At 48.1% G+C, this 16,101-nt stretch overlaps 1 protein-coding gene across 1 annotated transcript in view; it reads right to left on the bottom strand.

Moving 5' to 3' along the window:
• Window positions 1-16,101, bottom strand: part of Rasgrf1 (Ras protein specific guanine nucleotide releasing factor 1) — a 108,168-nt gene that overhangs the window by 9,705 nt on the left and 82,362 nt on the right. The window contains exons 20-24 of the mRNA XM_046428113.2: window positions 15,550-15,610; window positions 13,148-13,251; window positions 11,620-11,704; window positions 5,516-5,713; window positions 995-1,074 (exon numbers count right to left, since the gene is read on the bottom strand). Of these exons, the coding sequence (XP_046284069.2) occupies window positions 995-1,074; window positions 5,516-5,713; window positions 11,620-11,704; window positions 13,148-13,251; window positions 15,550-15,610 (528 nt within the window). The remainder of the gene's footprint in view (window positions 1-994; window positions 1,075-5,515; window positions 5,714-11,619; window positions 11,705-13,147; window positions 13,252-15,549; window positions 15,611-16,101) is intronic.

The following is a 16,101-nucleotide window of genomic DNA, read 5'->3' as shown; positions in this document are numbered from 1 at the left end:
CAACAATGAAAAGAGGGCAGAGCCGTGCGGAAGTCTGAAGGACGCATCCAGTGGCAGCGGCACATGCAAAGCCCACATTTCACGAGTGTGTGGCCACAGTGCGCAGTGGGCGGAGCCACTGCTTCCCTGGAAGAGGCTGCCCAGACCTCATGGGACACAGTTCAAGGGAAACCTCAGAGCACTGGCCTTGGAGGCCTGCCTGGGCCGAGTCTGGGCTCCAGTGCTACAGCCACGTTTCCTTGGCATAAGCCACTAGCCCCTCAGCTTTTGTCTGGAAAAACAGGATGGGAAGAGCTGCCTTAGGGTAGTAGTTCTCAGGAGGGACAATTTCAGCAATGTCTGGAGACATTTCTGGAGGGGGCTCTTAGCATCTCATGGGTAGAAGCCAGGAATGCTGCTAAGGATCCCATAGTGTATAAGATAGCCCCTACAACCGAACCATCCTGGTCAGAGTGACAAGAGTGCGGGGTGGAGAAACCTGCCTCACAGGCAGTGTTGAGGGGTAGAGAAGGCTCTTTGCAAACAGGTGTGATTTTTGGTAAAAATGTATTTCTTTGATTCTGAGATGCCACTGTCTGTAATCTGCACTCTTGTTTTGATGACTCATTTTCAAGAAAAAAGAAAAGACAACCACATTAAACACATTGACTTGAAGACATACTCTGAGGTCAGAATTCTTAAAAGAAAAAAAAAGTGCATTGAGAATCAAGGAATCCGGCACCCCTATTGTCATTAGCACCACCACCATGCTTCTGGGGATTCCAATGTCCCTCCTCTGCTTCTCTCAGGAAATGCTACCAAACCCTTGAGTTTCTCTGGTAGAGGACAAAGCTGACCCTTCTTTGGGGTCAGGGAATCCTAGGGGTCTTGTGGGAAGACAGAGGGAAAGACAGACAAACAGACCTCCTGCTCTGGCTGGTGTGGCATGTGGATGTCTCTGCAATGCAGTTCTACAACTTTAAACAGAAAAGTGACAAAATGACACATAACTTACTTTTTCAGAGCTTCTCTGAGATTCTTAAATCTGCCCTCTGATGACACAAGCTTTTGGAGCTTATCAATCAAAGCTTTTGTCTAGAAGGAATTAGAAGCATTTACTAACACACAGCACACATCAAGGCCCATGGCTCTGGCCCACACTTCAGCATGCTGTCCTCCAGGGTGCCAGAGCCACATCTGCTTTGGATTTGGGAACTTTTTGTGTCTGGCAACCTTGCCCCCACCTCCTTAGGAGTCAGGCCTGGGCCCTCCCTGTGTGTGTTGGTCCTCACACACATTTCTCAGAGTACAGAAGTGGGAGCCTGAATGTGCTATAGTCCTCAGAAACACTGCTGGATCCTAAACCAGGTAGTGAGAAGGATTTGGTGGGTGACTCCAAGAAGCCTGTGTTCTGAGCAGGAAATGGCTGATTTTCTATTATCATACTTCACATGAACTCTATCCAAAGGATGTGACCATCTTCTCACACCTTCACTCTTATGTGCCAGAAACACTTCCAAATTTAAGACTCAAGACAAAAGATGGCAGATGAATTGATCATCAAAGAAGACAAGGCCTGGGTGGAGAAGAGGAAGCCCCAGGTTGAAGGGTTGCCACATGATCATCCCAGGCCCAGCCCACCCATCAGCTGGAGCCGAGTTCCAGTGGCTGGAGTTTGCCTGAAGAGACCAGTGCTGTGTTGGGTCTGGCTTGCACTCCTTTGCAGATGTGGTCTAAGGGAAGTCCCTTCACTTCTGGGGTTCTCAGCTCCATCATTTATAAAAGAGTGAGATGATTTGTGACGTCCTTTCTAGCTCTGGTCCTCAAAAATCCAGAATGTGGCTGAGAAACTATGCTGGAGAATGGCCATGGGCCACCAGACGCACTCATCAGCCTGGAAGAGGTCACGGCCATAGATGTGCTGGGTCAGATTTAATCTGAGAAATAAGCCCATGAATGACAAACTAAGTATCCATGCTGATGGAAGATGGAATCAATGTACACCCTTTGAGGGAAAAAAAGGGCAGAACACCCCATTTGGTTTAGTGCCTCATCAACAAGGAGAAGAAATATTAGTGCCTGGTGTGGACTGACTCTGATCAGAACACAAATGTATTCTGGATATGGTGACAGAGACATGCACCAGGATGGCACCACCCATACCAAGTCAGGTGATTCTGCATTCCTTGAGAGTCTGCTCTCAGATGCCTGACAAAGCCTATCTACGCAGGCCAACCTCTGCCCAGGGCCTCTGCTTCCTTCCTGCCTTGATCCCTTCCCAGAGCTGCACCCTCCTTCCTCTTCTTGTCCACCCACCTTCAGAGGAATGACCTGAGATGACTTGAGGTCAGATGTGGGAACCGAACATCAGAAGACCTGGGGCCTCCCTGGACTCTGTCACCCACCCTTGACATGTCCATGGGCAAATCACCACTCCACGCATCTTGATGGGCCTCAGTCTCTCACCTAGGAAATGAGAAGGGTGATCCAAGTGTTCCCTAAGAGCAGAGCTAGTTCAGATATTGTAGAGTTTTGGGAGACACAGAGAAGCTAGATCAGAAGGTCCTGGTGGCCACATACTTCTGGGTGAAGTGTCACTGAGCTTTGAGGCCATGAAAAGGTACAGTGGCTGTTCTGAGACATGGTTTTTCTGAAAACATCTGGGGCCAACTATGTCTCTGAGCTGAGCCCATTTTTTTTTTTAAAGACACAGAGAGAATTTTAATATTTATTTTCTTTTTAGTTTTCGGCGGACACAACATCTTTGTTTGTATGTGGTGCTGAGGATCGAACCCGGGCCGCACGCATGCCAGGCGAGCGCGCTACCGCTTGAGCCACATCCCCAGCCCATGAGCTGAGCCCATTTTGATCCCTTTCATATACATGTGAACTCTGTTGTGTCTGCTCCTTTTTAAGCTGTTGCTTTCTATCCAGGAAAGAGCCACATGGGCTGGGAGGCCACAGAATTTTCCCAAGTGCTACTCAAAAAGTATGTTTCAGGGCTGGAGTTGTGGCTCAGTAAAGCGCGTCCCTCATATGTGTGAGGCACTGGGTTTGTACCATATATAAATATACGAATAAAATAAAGGTCCATCAACAACTAAAAAAAAAAAAAAAGTGTGTTTCACTCTGAAGCAGCTCAAGTATCTTCTGGTTGGGCTGGAGGTTGTCATCTTTTGATGTTCCGTGGGGTACCAGGCCCTCAATCCTGGGCATTTCTGCTGGAATATGGATGCCAGTGGGCAGAAATGGGGCAGGGCTTGAATTATGCCAATGAAACCAGGGATCAAGCAAAGACTCTGCCTTGGAGGCAGTGTCAGGAAGAAAGATGGCTATATGGCCTCCAAATTCCCACCCCTTCCTGTTCAACAAATGGAAGACTCTAGAGGCCAAGAATGTTTCCTCCCAAAGAGGCCAAAATGTGTTGTTAGCCAAAAAGAAGCTTTTGTCCCCATATATACAACCATCCTGGGGCAGCAAACGAAACCATGTCACTCATCAGTGCCATCCTCTCCTGCCATCCTATCACTCATCAGATCCTTTCTGAAGAAGCATAATTATTGGCAAAGAGGAGGGGAGAGAGGTTGAAAGAAGAGAGGAGAAATTGAAATTCCAAAGTACAATTGATTGCTTGTTTCTTGTCCAGGACTGCACTGGACTTCACAAAATGCTTTTCTGCTTTGGGCCAGCAGATTTAAGAAACTGATAAAAATGAGCTGCTTAGACTGTTTCAGGCCTCTAAGAAATATGGCCATTTTGATGGGTTACAAGTGTCCCTCAGATACCTGTAGTCATACAATGAATTGCCCCTGGCTGGTGCTGATCAAGCCGTGGCCAGGGACTCCCAGAAGCCCTTGTAGCCAGGCATTGTGCAGATACACAACTACCGTGCACAACTGAGGGCTGGGAGAAGCTGCTGCAGAGGGTGGAGGCCTGGACATACTGCCAGAGGCATCTTTGGTTTTTGGACCAGTTCCTGAATGACATCCTAGAATGCAGGCCACGCTACATACACTGATCACACTAACTTCCCTTGATTTTCACTCTTGGGAGTGAATGGTAGATTCAGGATGGCCAAGGTGGATCCCTCCCAACTCCTTGAGGAAGGTGATACTGTAGAATGAGAGGCCAAGAGATGTAGAGTATAGGTTCCAGGAAGATCCCCATGGGGAGGGAAAGTGAAGCCTGGTCTGGGGAACCCCTGGAATGATGATGTAATTCTGATAGTACAGGATAGGAAGAGAAAGATATTGATCTGGATGAGACCCCCAGACCCTGCTGCCTGAACCCTGGTAGGCCAAATCAGCCCAGATGACTTGGTGGCTCTGCAGAGCTCAAACCTGACTTCACCAGTTTATGACAGCATGTGCCATGTGTGGCTGGATGTCCCTGCAGCCCTGATCTCCTGTGTCCCCTGCCTCTGTTCTTTCCTGAGCCCACTAACAACAATGGCATCTTTCATGGTTCTTATCCTGATCTTGGCATCTTTGTGGGCCAAGAAGCGAGCAGTCCAACCTTCACGGGATGCAAGGGCTTATCCCTGCACCTCTGCAGCCCTGCTGCAATCAGGGCCTACAGTGACTGAAAGGCTGGGTCAGGGCACCAGAGATGTCCCAGGACTTTCCTGATTTGGCAGCTTATCTAAGTAGGAAGGATTTCTGGATCTGCTTCAGGATTGGTAGGTAGGATCATGACCTGCCATTGGCATGAAGAGGGTAGTGAGGGGCAGATGATAAAAAGAACAGTGAAGGGGACACAGTATGCAAATTCAGAGTGTGCAGATGAGACAGGCCCCTTGGAGACACTGGGTCCTGCATGCCCACCCATTTGAAGGACCACAGACACTGTTGCCAAGGTATCAGTGCCTTTAGAGGCTTCCCCTATCCATGGTGGTTAGGCTGCTTGTCCAGCCTCTTGTGGACACACAGGCTGGGGTTGGGACATCCACCATGTATACCAGGTAAGTGATCCAAGTGCCTCATTATGACCTCCTTTAAGGAAAGCTACCCAGTCATGACCCTTTTATTCCTGAGAAGGAATTCACCTTATAGTTTTTCAGAATCATGTTCTGAATGAACAAAGACCAAACTCACATTTAAGATGATGAATTACCCCATGAGTAACAGGGACCAAGTAATTTTGGTGGCCAGAGGGCTGGTGAAATCAGAGTTTCGACAAGGGATCATTTATCCTATCCTCAGCTGCACTGAAGATCTGGGCTGAGATATCCATAAAGACACCACTTTTGTTCCAATCCAAGAAAAAGAGTGTTGAGGCCAATAATCACTACTTCCCACTTCCCACATTGGGGTATTAATTACTCACGTAAGAATTACATCTCACAGGGCCCACTCCCACATTTGTGGGCCTCATATCTGGTCCTGGTTGACATAGGGGATGTGACTCTGTTTTGCCTGTGAGTAAAACATCCCAGTCCTTTACCCTCCTCTGGATGCCCAATGGCCAGCCCTCTGGTCTTCCTGCCCCAACCCCAGCCCAGCCCCACGTGGCAACAGTGCCAGCCTCTTGCCTGCACCTGCTTAGAGACTTTGAGCCATGTCTTTTTGAGCCGGAAGATTGCACTCCGGTTCATGGAGGAGGTGATCTCCAGCACGGCGTTGTAGTTGTGTAAGCAGCGACATATGTCAGCCACAGCTACCCACTTCTCGATGGCGCTCACCCTTGCATTGATGTCCTCATTGCGGATGATTTCTGAAGCGATCAAGTTACTGATCTTTAAGCCAATGCAATGAGACAGGAAAAAAATAAGAGGAATAATTATTATAAAGATGACAAAACATGATTGTTTGCAGATATGACTGCCTTTTGAAAATGGCAAAAGAATGAATTGGAAACTTCAAGAACAAGAATAGAGTTCATTGGGGTGACTGGTTAAGAACTCAATATACAAAAATGAGAAGTTTTATTTAAGTTGGCAATAACTAATTTGAAAATACTATGAAAACAGATTATCTTCAAAATAACAATGGGGATTTGTAGTTACCTAGGAACTTAAATAATTTAGAATCATGTAGGATTTTACATGGGCGGGAAAAGACACAAACCAAAGGGTATAAAAGTCTTGAAAAATGGAGAAAGAGATCACGTTCCCAAATGGGAATGTAAACATACAATTTTTCTCAATACATGAGTTTTAATGTAATCAATTAAAACCCAGTGGGAGTTTCCTCTAGAGCTTACAAAGTTCTAGATTCTAAAGTTTATCTGGAACAATCAACAGTTACAAAGGGCCAAGCTTTGAGGGAATCTCCCTCCATATGTCCTGCTTGGTTAGACATACAGTCTGAGGCTTTGCTCACCTCACATACACAGTAGAAGAGACCTCAACCCAGCCAATAATCACATTCCACAAATAATTCAAGTTTGGATTGTATTTTGAGTAGCTAGGAATGTGGGAAACTGGGGCCAGACAGCAGGGAACTAGAATTGCAAGGAGTTGGTGCAGCATGAAGCACCAACCTCTTTGCAATTTCTTTGCAACTTCCTATGAATATAATTATTTTAAAATAAAAGTAAAAAAAGACGAATTTTTAAAAAGGTGATAAAAGAATATTTGCAGATGAATAATAGTTATGGGGTTTTACTACCAAATCTTATCAAAAACAATTTCTTCATCTTTTTTTTTCTTTTTGACATGCTAGAGATTAAATGTAGGGCTTTGCACATGCTACGTAAGCTCTCTACTACTGAGCTACATCCACACACCTAAAACAATTTCTAAAGATTTCTAAAAAAGGTACTGTAGAACTACTTAAGCATGTAAAACTACTCAAGAGAATCAGAAGGGAATGATAACATAAAATAGTGCATGTATTGTATCTCCTAATAAATTGAAGTACTGCTTAGATTCTTAATCTCATAGCAGCTGGTTTCTGCTATGCTCTTCTACTTTTTAGACTACACACACACACACACACAAATAAATAAATAAATTGAAGTAGTAGTTAAAATATCTTTCCATCAAGAAAGCACTGAACTTGAAAACAGTTTTACATAAAAGTTATACTAGTTATTTTGTATGTTTTGGTATTGGGGATTGAACACAGGGGCTCTTTACCACTGAGCTTCATCCCCAGACTTTTTTATTTTTTATTTTGAAACAGGGTGTCACTAAGTGGCTGAGGCTGGTCTTGAACTTGATATTCTCTTGCTTCAGCCTTCTGTTGTTGGGAATTACATGTGTGTGCCACTGGGCTCAGAAATACTATTTTTTTTTTTTAAGAAGAAAGAGAAAGAGAATACCTGCTAATTTATTCTATGATGCCAGCATTACCTTGATACCAATACCAGAGATGGACAACACAAGAAAGGAAATGACATATCTGTTTATACACCACAATCACATTGGGTTTGTCCCTGGGACGAAAAGATCTTTGATTATTAGAAAAAAAGAGTGTACAGAAACCAATCCACAAAACTACAACTATCTTATATTTGATAAAGGGGCTAAAAGCATGCAATGGAGGAAGGATAGCATCTTCAACAAATGGTGCTGGGAAAACTGGAAATCCATATGCAACAAAATGAAACTGAATCCCTTTCTCTCGCCATGCACAAAAGTGAATTCAAAATGGATCAAGGAACTTGATATCAAATCAGAGACGCGCCGTCTGATAGAAGAAAAAGTTGGCTACGATCTACAGTCGGTGGGGTCGGGCTCCAAATTCCTCAATAGGACACCCATAGCACAAAAGTTAATAACTAGAATCAACAAATGGGACTTACTCAAACTAAGAAGTTTTTTCTCAGCAAAAGAAACAATAAGAGAGGTAAATAGGGAGCCTACATCCTGGGAACAAATCTTTACTCCTCACACTTCGGATAGAGCCCTAATATCCAGAGTATACAAAGAACTCAAAAAATTAGACAATAAGAGAACAAACAACCCAATCAACAAATGGGCCAAGGACCTGAACAGACACTTCACAGAGGAGGACATACAGTCAATCAACAAGTACATGAAAAAATGCTCAACATCTCTAGCTGTCAGAGAAATGCAAATCAAAACCACCCTAAGATACCATCTCACTCCAGTAAGATTGGCAGCCATTAGGAAGTCAAACAACAACAAGTGCTGGCAAGGATGTGGGGAAAAGGGTACACTTGTACATTGCTGGTGGGACTGCAGATTGGTGCAGCCAATTTGGAAAGCAGTATGGAGATTTCTTGGAAAGCTGGGAATGGAGCCACCATTTGACCCAGCTATTCCCCTTCTTGGTCTATTCCCTAAAGACCTAAAAAGAGCATGCTACAGGGACACTGCTACATCGATGTTCATAGCAGCACAGTTCACAATAGCAAGACTGTGGAACCAACCTAGATGCCCTTCAATAGACGAATGGATAAAAAAAATGTGGCATTTATACACAATGGAGTATTACTCTGCATTAAAAAATGACAAAATCATAGAATTTACAGGGAAATGGATGGCATTAGAGCAGATTATGCTAAGTGAAGCTAGCCAATCCCTAAAAAACAAATGCCAAATGTCTTCTTTGATATAAGGAAAGTAACTAAGAACAGAGTAGGGACGAAGAACAGGAGAAGAAGATTAACATTTAACAGGGATGAGAGGTGGGAGGGAAAGGGAGAGAGAAGGTAAGGTAATGGAAGGAGACCCTCAGGGTTATACAGTGGAGGGGGTAGAGAGAGAGGAGGGGAGGGGAGGGGAGAGGTGGGGAGGGGGGAGGGTGGAGGATGGGAAAGGCAGCGGAGCACAACAGACACTAGTATGGCAATTTGTAAATCAATGGATGTGTAACTGATGTGAATCTGCAATCTGTGTATGGGGTGAAGGTGGGAGTTCATAACCCACTAGAATCAAAGTGTGGAATATGATATGTCAAGAAATTTGTAATGTTTTGAACAACCCACAATAAAAAATTAAAAAAAAAAAAAAAAAAAGAAAAAAAGAGTGTAACTGTCATTTACCATATCAATAGACTAAAGGAAAAAAACCACATGACCATTTCAATAGCAGGAGGAAAAATACTTGATAAAAATCAATATCCAGCTAGGCATGCTGGTGCATGCCTGCAATCCCAGCTACTCAGGAGGCTGAGGCAGGAGGATCAAAAGTTCAAGAAGTCCAGCATAGGCAACTTAATGAGACTCTGTCTCAAACTAAATAAAACATGGGGATGTAGCTCAAAGCGTGAGGCCCTGGGTTTAATCGTCAGTAACACACACACACACACACACACACAGAGTCAATATTCATCATGGGAAAAACTTCTAGCACACAGGAGTAGAAAGGATTTAAAAAAAAACCTTGATAGAAGAGCAAACACCATCCTACATGGGGAAATAGCAGAAACATTCCCTTTAACACTAAGAACAAGACACCTGTCACTGTGTCCATTCCACATTGTCCTGGAAAGCATGGGGACGAGGATGAGGCACCTGAGGCCCCAATGTGCAACTGCCAGGAGGGTGAATGGCTTCTTAAGCTTTGCACCCTGGCCACCTTGCTTGTCTCCCCCAGGTCTAGCCCTCATGCTGGAGATCTTAGCTAGTACCAGTCAGAAGGACGAAGACATGGAAGGCAGAAGGGCTGGAAAATAGCAAAGAGAACTGTTCCTGGGGGACATTAAGAAAGCCACCGTCATCGAGACACACATTCTGTGTCTCAGGATACAGAATGATTTAAACACAGATGGCCAAGTGCCAAGGAGTGACGAGGCAGCCTCTGGAGGCTGTCCCTGGGTTCAGAGGGGACTTTCCTGCTGTGTAATGTGGGCGATGCAATTTAACTTCCTTGAGTCTCAGTTTCTCCCACTATAAAATGAGAATAGCAAAGTAAATGAGATGATGTCTATGAAACCCTTATAGCATAGCACCTGTCACACAGTAAAAAGTGAATGATCAGTTTGTGTTCTTGTCTTGTCCTAAACAGTCCTGTGCATACAGTGGGACAGCACAAGGAGAGGACAGTGTCGGGCTGCCTGGCACTGTGCACGTGTGTGTAAGGCATGGTCAGACCCAGGCCTCTAGCAGCCTGTTTGCTAAAGCTTTGTCTGGTCTCCATTGCTCTCTGTCCTGGGAGACACAGGGGTAGCCATTCTGCTCTCTGTTCAGGGCAGAAAACCACCTGGTGCCCAGGACTGGAAGGCTCCAGATGGCTCCTCCCCTCTGCTGTAATAGTGGGTCTTTTCTGTTCCTCCTGGCTGCCAAGGACCCACCCAGGATGGGCTGTGTGTGCCTGGGGGCCCATCCCCTGCTGAGGTTAATGCGTAGAGCCCTGGCAGGCGGTCAGGATAAGTGGAATCATGTGCTCCCACCTCCACCCATCAAAGGCTCTTAGGTTGATGATTAAACTCAGAGGAATGAAGATGCTGAGTGCAAATTGCTCTCAGAGCTATTACGAGGTTGGGTGTGGATGGGTCCCAAGGATCCAGTGGGCAGACCTTGAGCAGATATGGAGAAGTTGCTGGGAGAGAGATTTTCTCACACGGGCCATCTTCCACAGTGCAGGCACGGGAGGTATGCTCGGCCACACACTCTGCTAGAGCCTCAGCTTCTCAGTGTCTCAAATGTGAGAACAGCCCCCATCCCTTAGGCTTGGTGTGAGCTTTAAATGAGATTATTATGCATGTAAAGCGCAGTGCTAGGCACCAGGCAGGAACTCAACCAGGGGCAACTACTACAGGGAACTTTGCCAACACTCCATGCTGAAGAGACTTTTGCCTTAGCAGACTGAGACCTGTTTGCCCTCTGATCTCTGCTGCTCTCATGTTTTTCTGAGATGGGCTTCTAGGAGCTGGGTTTATGGGATGCTCCTGTCTGATCTTAGTGTCCTAATCAGAGTTAGCCCAGGTCCTTTGTGCTATGTACACGGGGCTGCTTTGCTGTTTTGGTATCTCTACAGTTCATCCCCAAGAAAGCATAGGGGGTGGGAGTAGGGGATAAAGTAGGAGACAGAGACTGGCGGAGTCAGATACCAGGCCATCTTGATCTTGCCCAGGGACACTTACAAGCCCTTGGCTTCAACCCAGCCTTGCCCCTTAGTGGTTCTGGGTCTCTGGTCTCTTTAATGTGATCCTGTGGGGTCCAGTTAACCATCATGAAAGTCAAGAGGGTGGTAAGAACATCATTTCATCACTTCCAGGGTACTTTAAGCCCCTAGCCAACATTTCAGGAATTTCGGAGGGTGCTGGGTAATGTGTGTATGCATTAGAGGGAGGTTGTCTGCCATTCCCCAGCCTAACAGTCCTTGTTTCTGATACTGAGTTGAGGTTAAAAGGTAAGCAGCACAGCAAAAGCACAACCCTTTCCTTCCTTCCTTTCCATCAGGCACATCACCACATCTGCTCTCAGGTGACTCCTCTCAGTAATCACAGGCTTGAGGGAGGGCTCCCCGGGAACCAAGGCTGGGCTGAGTGTCTTTCTCTGATTGTCCCTGTTAATTGTCATGTGACCTTTCAGTGGTCAGCCCATTTATTAGGTGGAGAAACTGAGACTGAAGTCACCAGCCCAAGGTTATATGGCTGAGGGTGGGGACACCAGAGAGGACCCAGGTGGCCTGGCTCCTGCCAGTGTACAGCCTGCCCTCCACTCAGCCCTTTGAGGGTCCTGCTGAAGAAACTCTGGGCAGAGAAAGATGCTGCTGCCCATACGCACATCATTGAAGTGCTTGGTGGTTTTCATGATGTAAGGCGTCCTTTCGTTCTTCTCCAGCTTCATCCAGCCCTGTCCGAAGAACTCCCTGCAGGAAGGAAAGGGAAACCCAGGGTGGTGAGGTGCTGGGGATTGAGTACTAGGCACTCTACCCCTGAGCTCCACCCCCAGCCCTCTTTGCTTTTTGAGGTTGCCATTTATGGGAGATTTACCTTCCTCAGAGCTCTGGAGAGGAAGGAACCCTGGGCTGGAGTCTAGCTCTGCCTTGTATTGGTTGTGTGGCTTCAGGAAAGCCCTTTATGCCTCAGGGTCTAGTTCCCCCAACTGTAAAATGGGAATAACCAGGGCAGTTTCCCCACAGGGTCACTGTGAGGCTGAAACAAGACAAGGCTTGGGAGGATCATCCTCAGCTGTGAGGGGGGCACATTAGGTCTTGTCAGGGGTCTTGCTCGCTGTAGGGAGAACTCACATTTTACTGACTCTGCAGGGATTTGTCTGTGGAATAGGGGCAATTGAGGCCACAAAAAAGGACCGGATAGAAGGACAAGGTTGCCTTCAAGCCAACCCAGCAGCACAGAGGACCTCAAGGAAAGCCACAGGCTGCTCAGGCTCCTGATTGGATGGAATGGTGAGGAGATGCACCTGGCAGAATCTCAAGGGCAGCAGGGCTGGGAGGAGACAGGCTGGGTGTGAAAACACATCCTGCTTCTCCTCCTGGAGGAAGCACATCAGAAATGATGACTATTTCTACATCCGGGGATGTGGCAAGTTTTCAAAATGCCAGTGTCCTCATTTAGGTAAGGCTGAACTCTGGGGGGTGAGGGCTGTGAGGGTGCCGGGCCCCCTTTCTGGAAAGCAGAGAATGAAAGCCCTTCATGACGTGTAGCTTCTGATCTGGAGATTCCAGTTTGGGGAAATTATTCTGGAACAACTGTCAGAAGTTCAGAGAAATATTTTGTTACAAGGATGTTTGGTTTTAAGTTCAGTTTTAAATATAAAAGTGAAAAGTGAAAACCACCCTGTGACTTTATAATGCTGCTAGGGAATTCTGTACACTTGTTAAAGAAAGAGGGATGCAAAATTATCTAAGCAGTATGATTACAGTGAACACTGCAGGTGATGACTACAGACCAGAGCTGGTAGGCCTTGGGGTTTAGTCAAAGTTTGGAGCTGTCCCCAAAGTCTGTGCCTGGAGCTTGCATGTGCACACCTGTGTGCCACACACATGCCTGTGTGCATATTTTCTCACATGTCTATATGCACACACACATACACACACGAACACAGCTTTTTCTAGACCTTTAGAATAGGGGCTCTGAGCGCTGCTTCTGGAAAAGCCTGTGTACGTGTGCACGTGGGCAGCTGATAAGTAGACAAAGAACTTAGGGGAAGGAAGGGAATCCATGCATCTTTATTCTGGGACATGGAGGGTCCGAGCAGCTCTGGGAACCTGCTGCCTGTGTCTCAGGGATGTGCTGAGGAGATGCCTGAGGAGCAAGAGAGGGAGGAACTAATGCCAGTGCCCACTTACTCATAAGGAATCTTCTTGAAGACGAGGTGGTCCAACAGGGTCAGCTGTTCTGCGATCTCCAGGGCTGAGTGATTTTCAAAGGGCTCAGCCTTCACACCTTCTGCCTAAGGGAGCAGGTCTTGAGTTAGGACCAAGAGGGACACTTCCAGGCTTTCTGGCCACCTCACTGAAGGGCTGTGTTCAGTTCTGGTGGCAGGGGAGGTGGATGGGGTATGACAAGGGGAGAATAGGGGATGGGGAGCAGAGCCCCAGCACTTGATGTACCTTGTGTGTGTGGCCTGTGCTTCAGGATCATTCTGTGCAGTTGTCACTCTGCCAGGGAACCACCACCATCCCACTGGGACAATGGAGGCTTGCTGAGTTCAGGTCACCTGATTCCAGGATGTGTTGGTGACTCCCTGCAGGTGCTGTCTGGGCTCCAAACCACCCCAATACAATTTCATTTTCAAAGTCATTAGCCAGTGTGCATTCCCAGGTATGATTATCACCTGGGACAGTGTTTTTGTCCTGTGCCCAGGAGACAGCCATCTGGCCTAGGTCTTGGACTACCATGGCCCTGGCACTTGGGACATTACTTTTAAGGGGGCCCACAAAATCTGGGCCCATTGACTAGGGCAAGTTCTCAGGGAAACATCAGCCAGGAATAGTGGAGCCCACGGCAGGGATGAGAGAAGGGGTGACACAATGGCGGGCAAGGGGCTGTCTGAATGACTCACAGACAGTCTGCTGGATCTGGAGAGGGCTGGAGGGAGGTGGAGGAGGAGAGGGAAGGGACAATCGTGTTGGTCTTAGGAGCAGCTTGTGTTCACAGAGGAATGAGTGTGGAACAAGGATCCTCTGCATCCCTACACCCTCAGGGCCAAATGGGCCATATAGACATAGAGGGATAAGTCCATATGGGCCTGTGGGCTCACAGGAGGACCTGTCACAAACCACTCATGACTTCTGCTTTCCCTGCCTAGAAGTTCCAGTGGGCTGGGCTGAGCACCCTAGATCATCTGCACTGATTGCAAGGGAAGCAGGGTCCACCCACACCCAGGGAACAAGCCATTCCTCCCATTTCTTCTCCAAACATTGAGGTCTGCATCACCAGGCCGGGGTTAGACAATGGAGATACACAGACCTGAACACACAGACCCTGACTTTAGGTGCAGGGTGCCCACCATGTGGATGGAGCAGGAATGGTGCAGGAAAACAGCCTGTGTGTGCATGTTGGGCAGGGGGTAGGAGTGTGTGTGGGGGGGTGCCATGGATGCTTCCTGCCAGAGTCACCAGGGAACAGGAACACAGGTGTGGGGAACCCCATGTCTTCAGGGATGAGAGTTCTCAGGAAGGCTGAGGGGACAAAGGCAACAGGGGCTCTGTGTTGCCCTGTTGCAGGGTAAGGACACTGCATGGGGTCTTTCCCCTGTGTGTTCACAGGGAGGGGACCTTCAGCCTCTGAAGCAGGTGAATGCATTAATATAGGCAGAAAGTTCAGCCATATTCACTCCAGAGAGAACAACACTGGTGGCCAGGGGCTGGCCAAGGATGGTTGTATAGTCAAGTCCAAGGGTGAATCCAGGAGGCCCCACTGGGGTGAGTCCAGGAGGTCAGAGCTGGGGTATATCCAGGGTACTGAGGAGCACAGAGGCCTGCATCAGGCTTGAGTCAGGAGAAAGTGTACTGGTCAAAAGGGGGCAGGTGGCCTTCTGCTTCCTTCAGGTGTGGCCTAAGAAGAAGGGTGACCCTGGAAGCAGAGGTCAGAGCCAAGGGCCTGGGCCACATTTCATCAGGCTTGTGAGAAACCTCCTGGGGTGAAGCCTCTCTCCTCTCTGGAAGTCTGAATCTGAATCTGCCCCACCCAGGCTCTGGGATGTTTGAAAGCTCAGTTCTGGAAGAGCCTCAGGCTGTTCACAAGGAACAAGGGCTCTCTGCTCTTGAGGGGCAAATGTTCCAGCCGGCCTCTCAAGGAGCCATTGTGTCTGCTCCATTGGTAGACGCTGGGGAGGGTTTGCCCAGCATTCTGACCTCAGAGGGTCAGTCTGGAAGAAGTGGGGTCTGGGGGCACCAACTTCCTTGCCTGAAGGGCACATGTGGATGGGGGTGGGGCACCAGCCCTGCAGTGCTGCCCCGGGACAGAGTATGGGCAGGGTATGGGCAGGGTGCTGCTGCTCCATGGGTGACCCCCACATGTACCCCAGGTGGGAACAGCCAGTTCTAGGAATCAGGAGGGGGATTGTGAGAGGGGAGAGGATCAGAGGTACAGGAACCATGGTTCTAAGTCACCCAGTTTGTGGCTTGTTGTTACATCAGCCACAGGAAATGGATACATGGGTGGCCATGCCTGGTTGGGTGGTCAGGGGCAGGGAGGACCAAAAAGGGGCTGCCTTGGTGAGTGAGGGGAGGTTGACCCTGCTCACCATCTGTGTGATCTCCTCCAGTGTGATCTGGTTGTCACCTGGGTCCTCCTGGGTCAGAGTCCTGGGGAGGAGAAGGCAGCTGAGCCCCAGTTCTCCTCTCAGGCAGCCCCACCCCAGCCAGACAAATTCATGCCCTTTTCCAGGACCCTTTCCCTTTCTTCTTCACTGGCCTCTTCCTGATGGTCCTGACCCTCCTGGCTGGGTGAGGTCTCCTCCTGGGGGCTCCCTGTGTACTGCTGCATACTGGCCACTGAGAGACCTGGGCAGGGGGCCCTTGAGATCAGGCTGTGTCTGATTCATTCCTGTGGCTCTGGCCAGTATACAGCAGGTGTTCCTTCATGCACATGGAAGGAGATGAGGCACGAGGGAAAGGAGCTCTAGGCCTGAAGGACCAGAGCAGGCAGGAGGAGTACAGGGGCCCTTCCAGATGGGGTGTCCCTCTAGTCTGGTCTTGACCAGAGAGGGGTTCACAGGATGGGAGGGGGCAGCATGGTGGTCCAGGGGCCAGAGGGGGACTGTGCTGGGGGGAAGTGAGGACAGAGGCAGATGACT

This window comes from Marmota monax, unplaced genomic scaffold, assembly GCF_021218885.2.
Source record: "Marmota monax isolate L192 unplaced genomic scaffold, Marmota_monax_Labrador192_F-V1.1 WCK01_AAM20220418_F8-fsc00111, whole genome shotgun sequence".
In the NCBI taxonomy this organism is placed as follows: Eukaryota; Metazoa; Chordata; class Mammalia; order Rodentia; family Sciuridae; genus Marmota; species Marmota monax.
The sequence above is the reverse complement of the archived record's forward strand: the minus strand, read 5'-3'. Positions and strand labels throughout refer to the sequence as shown.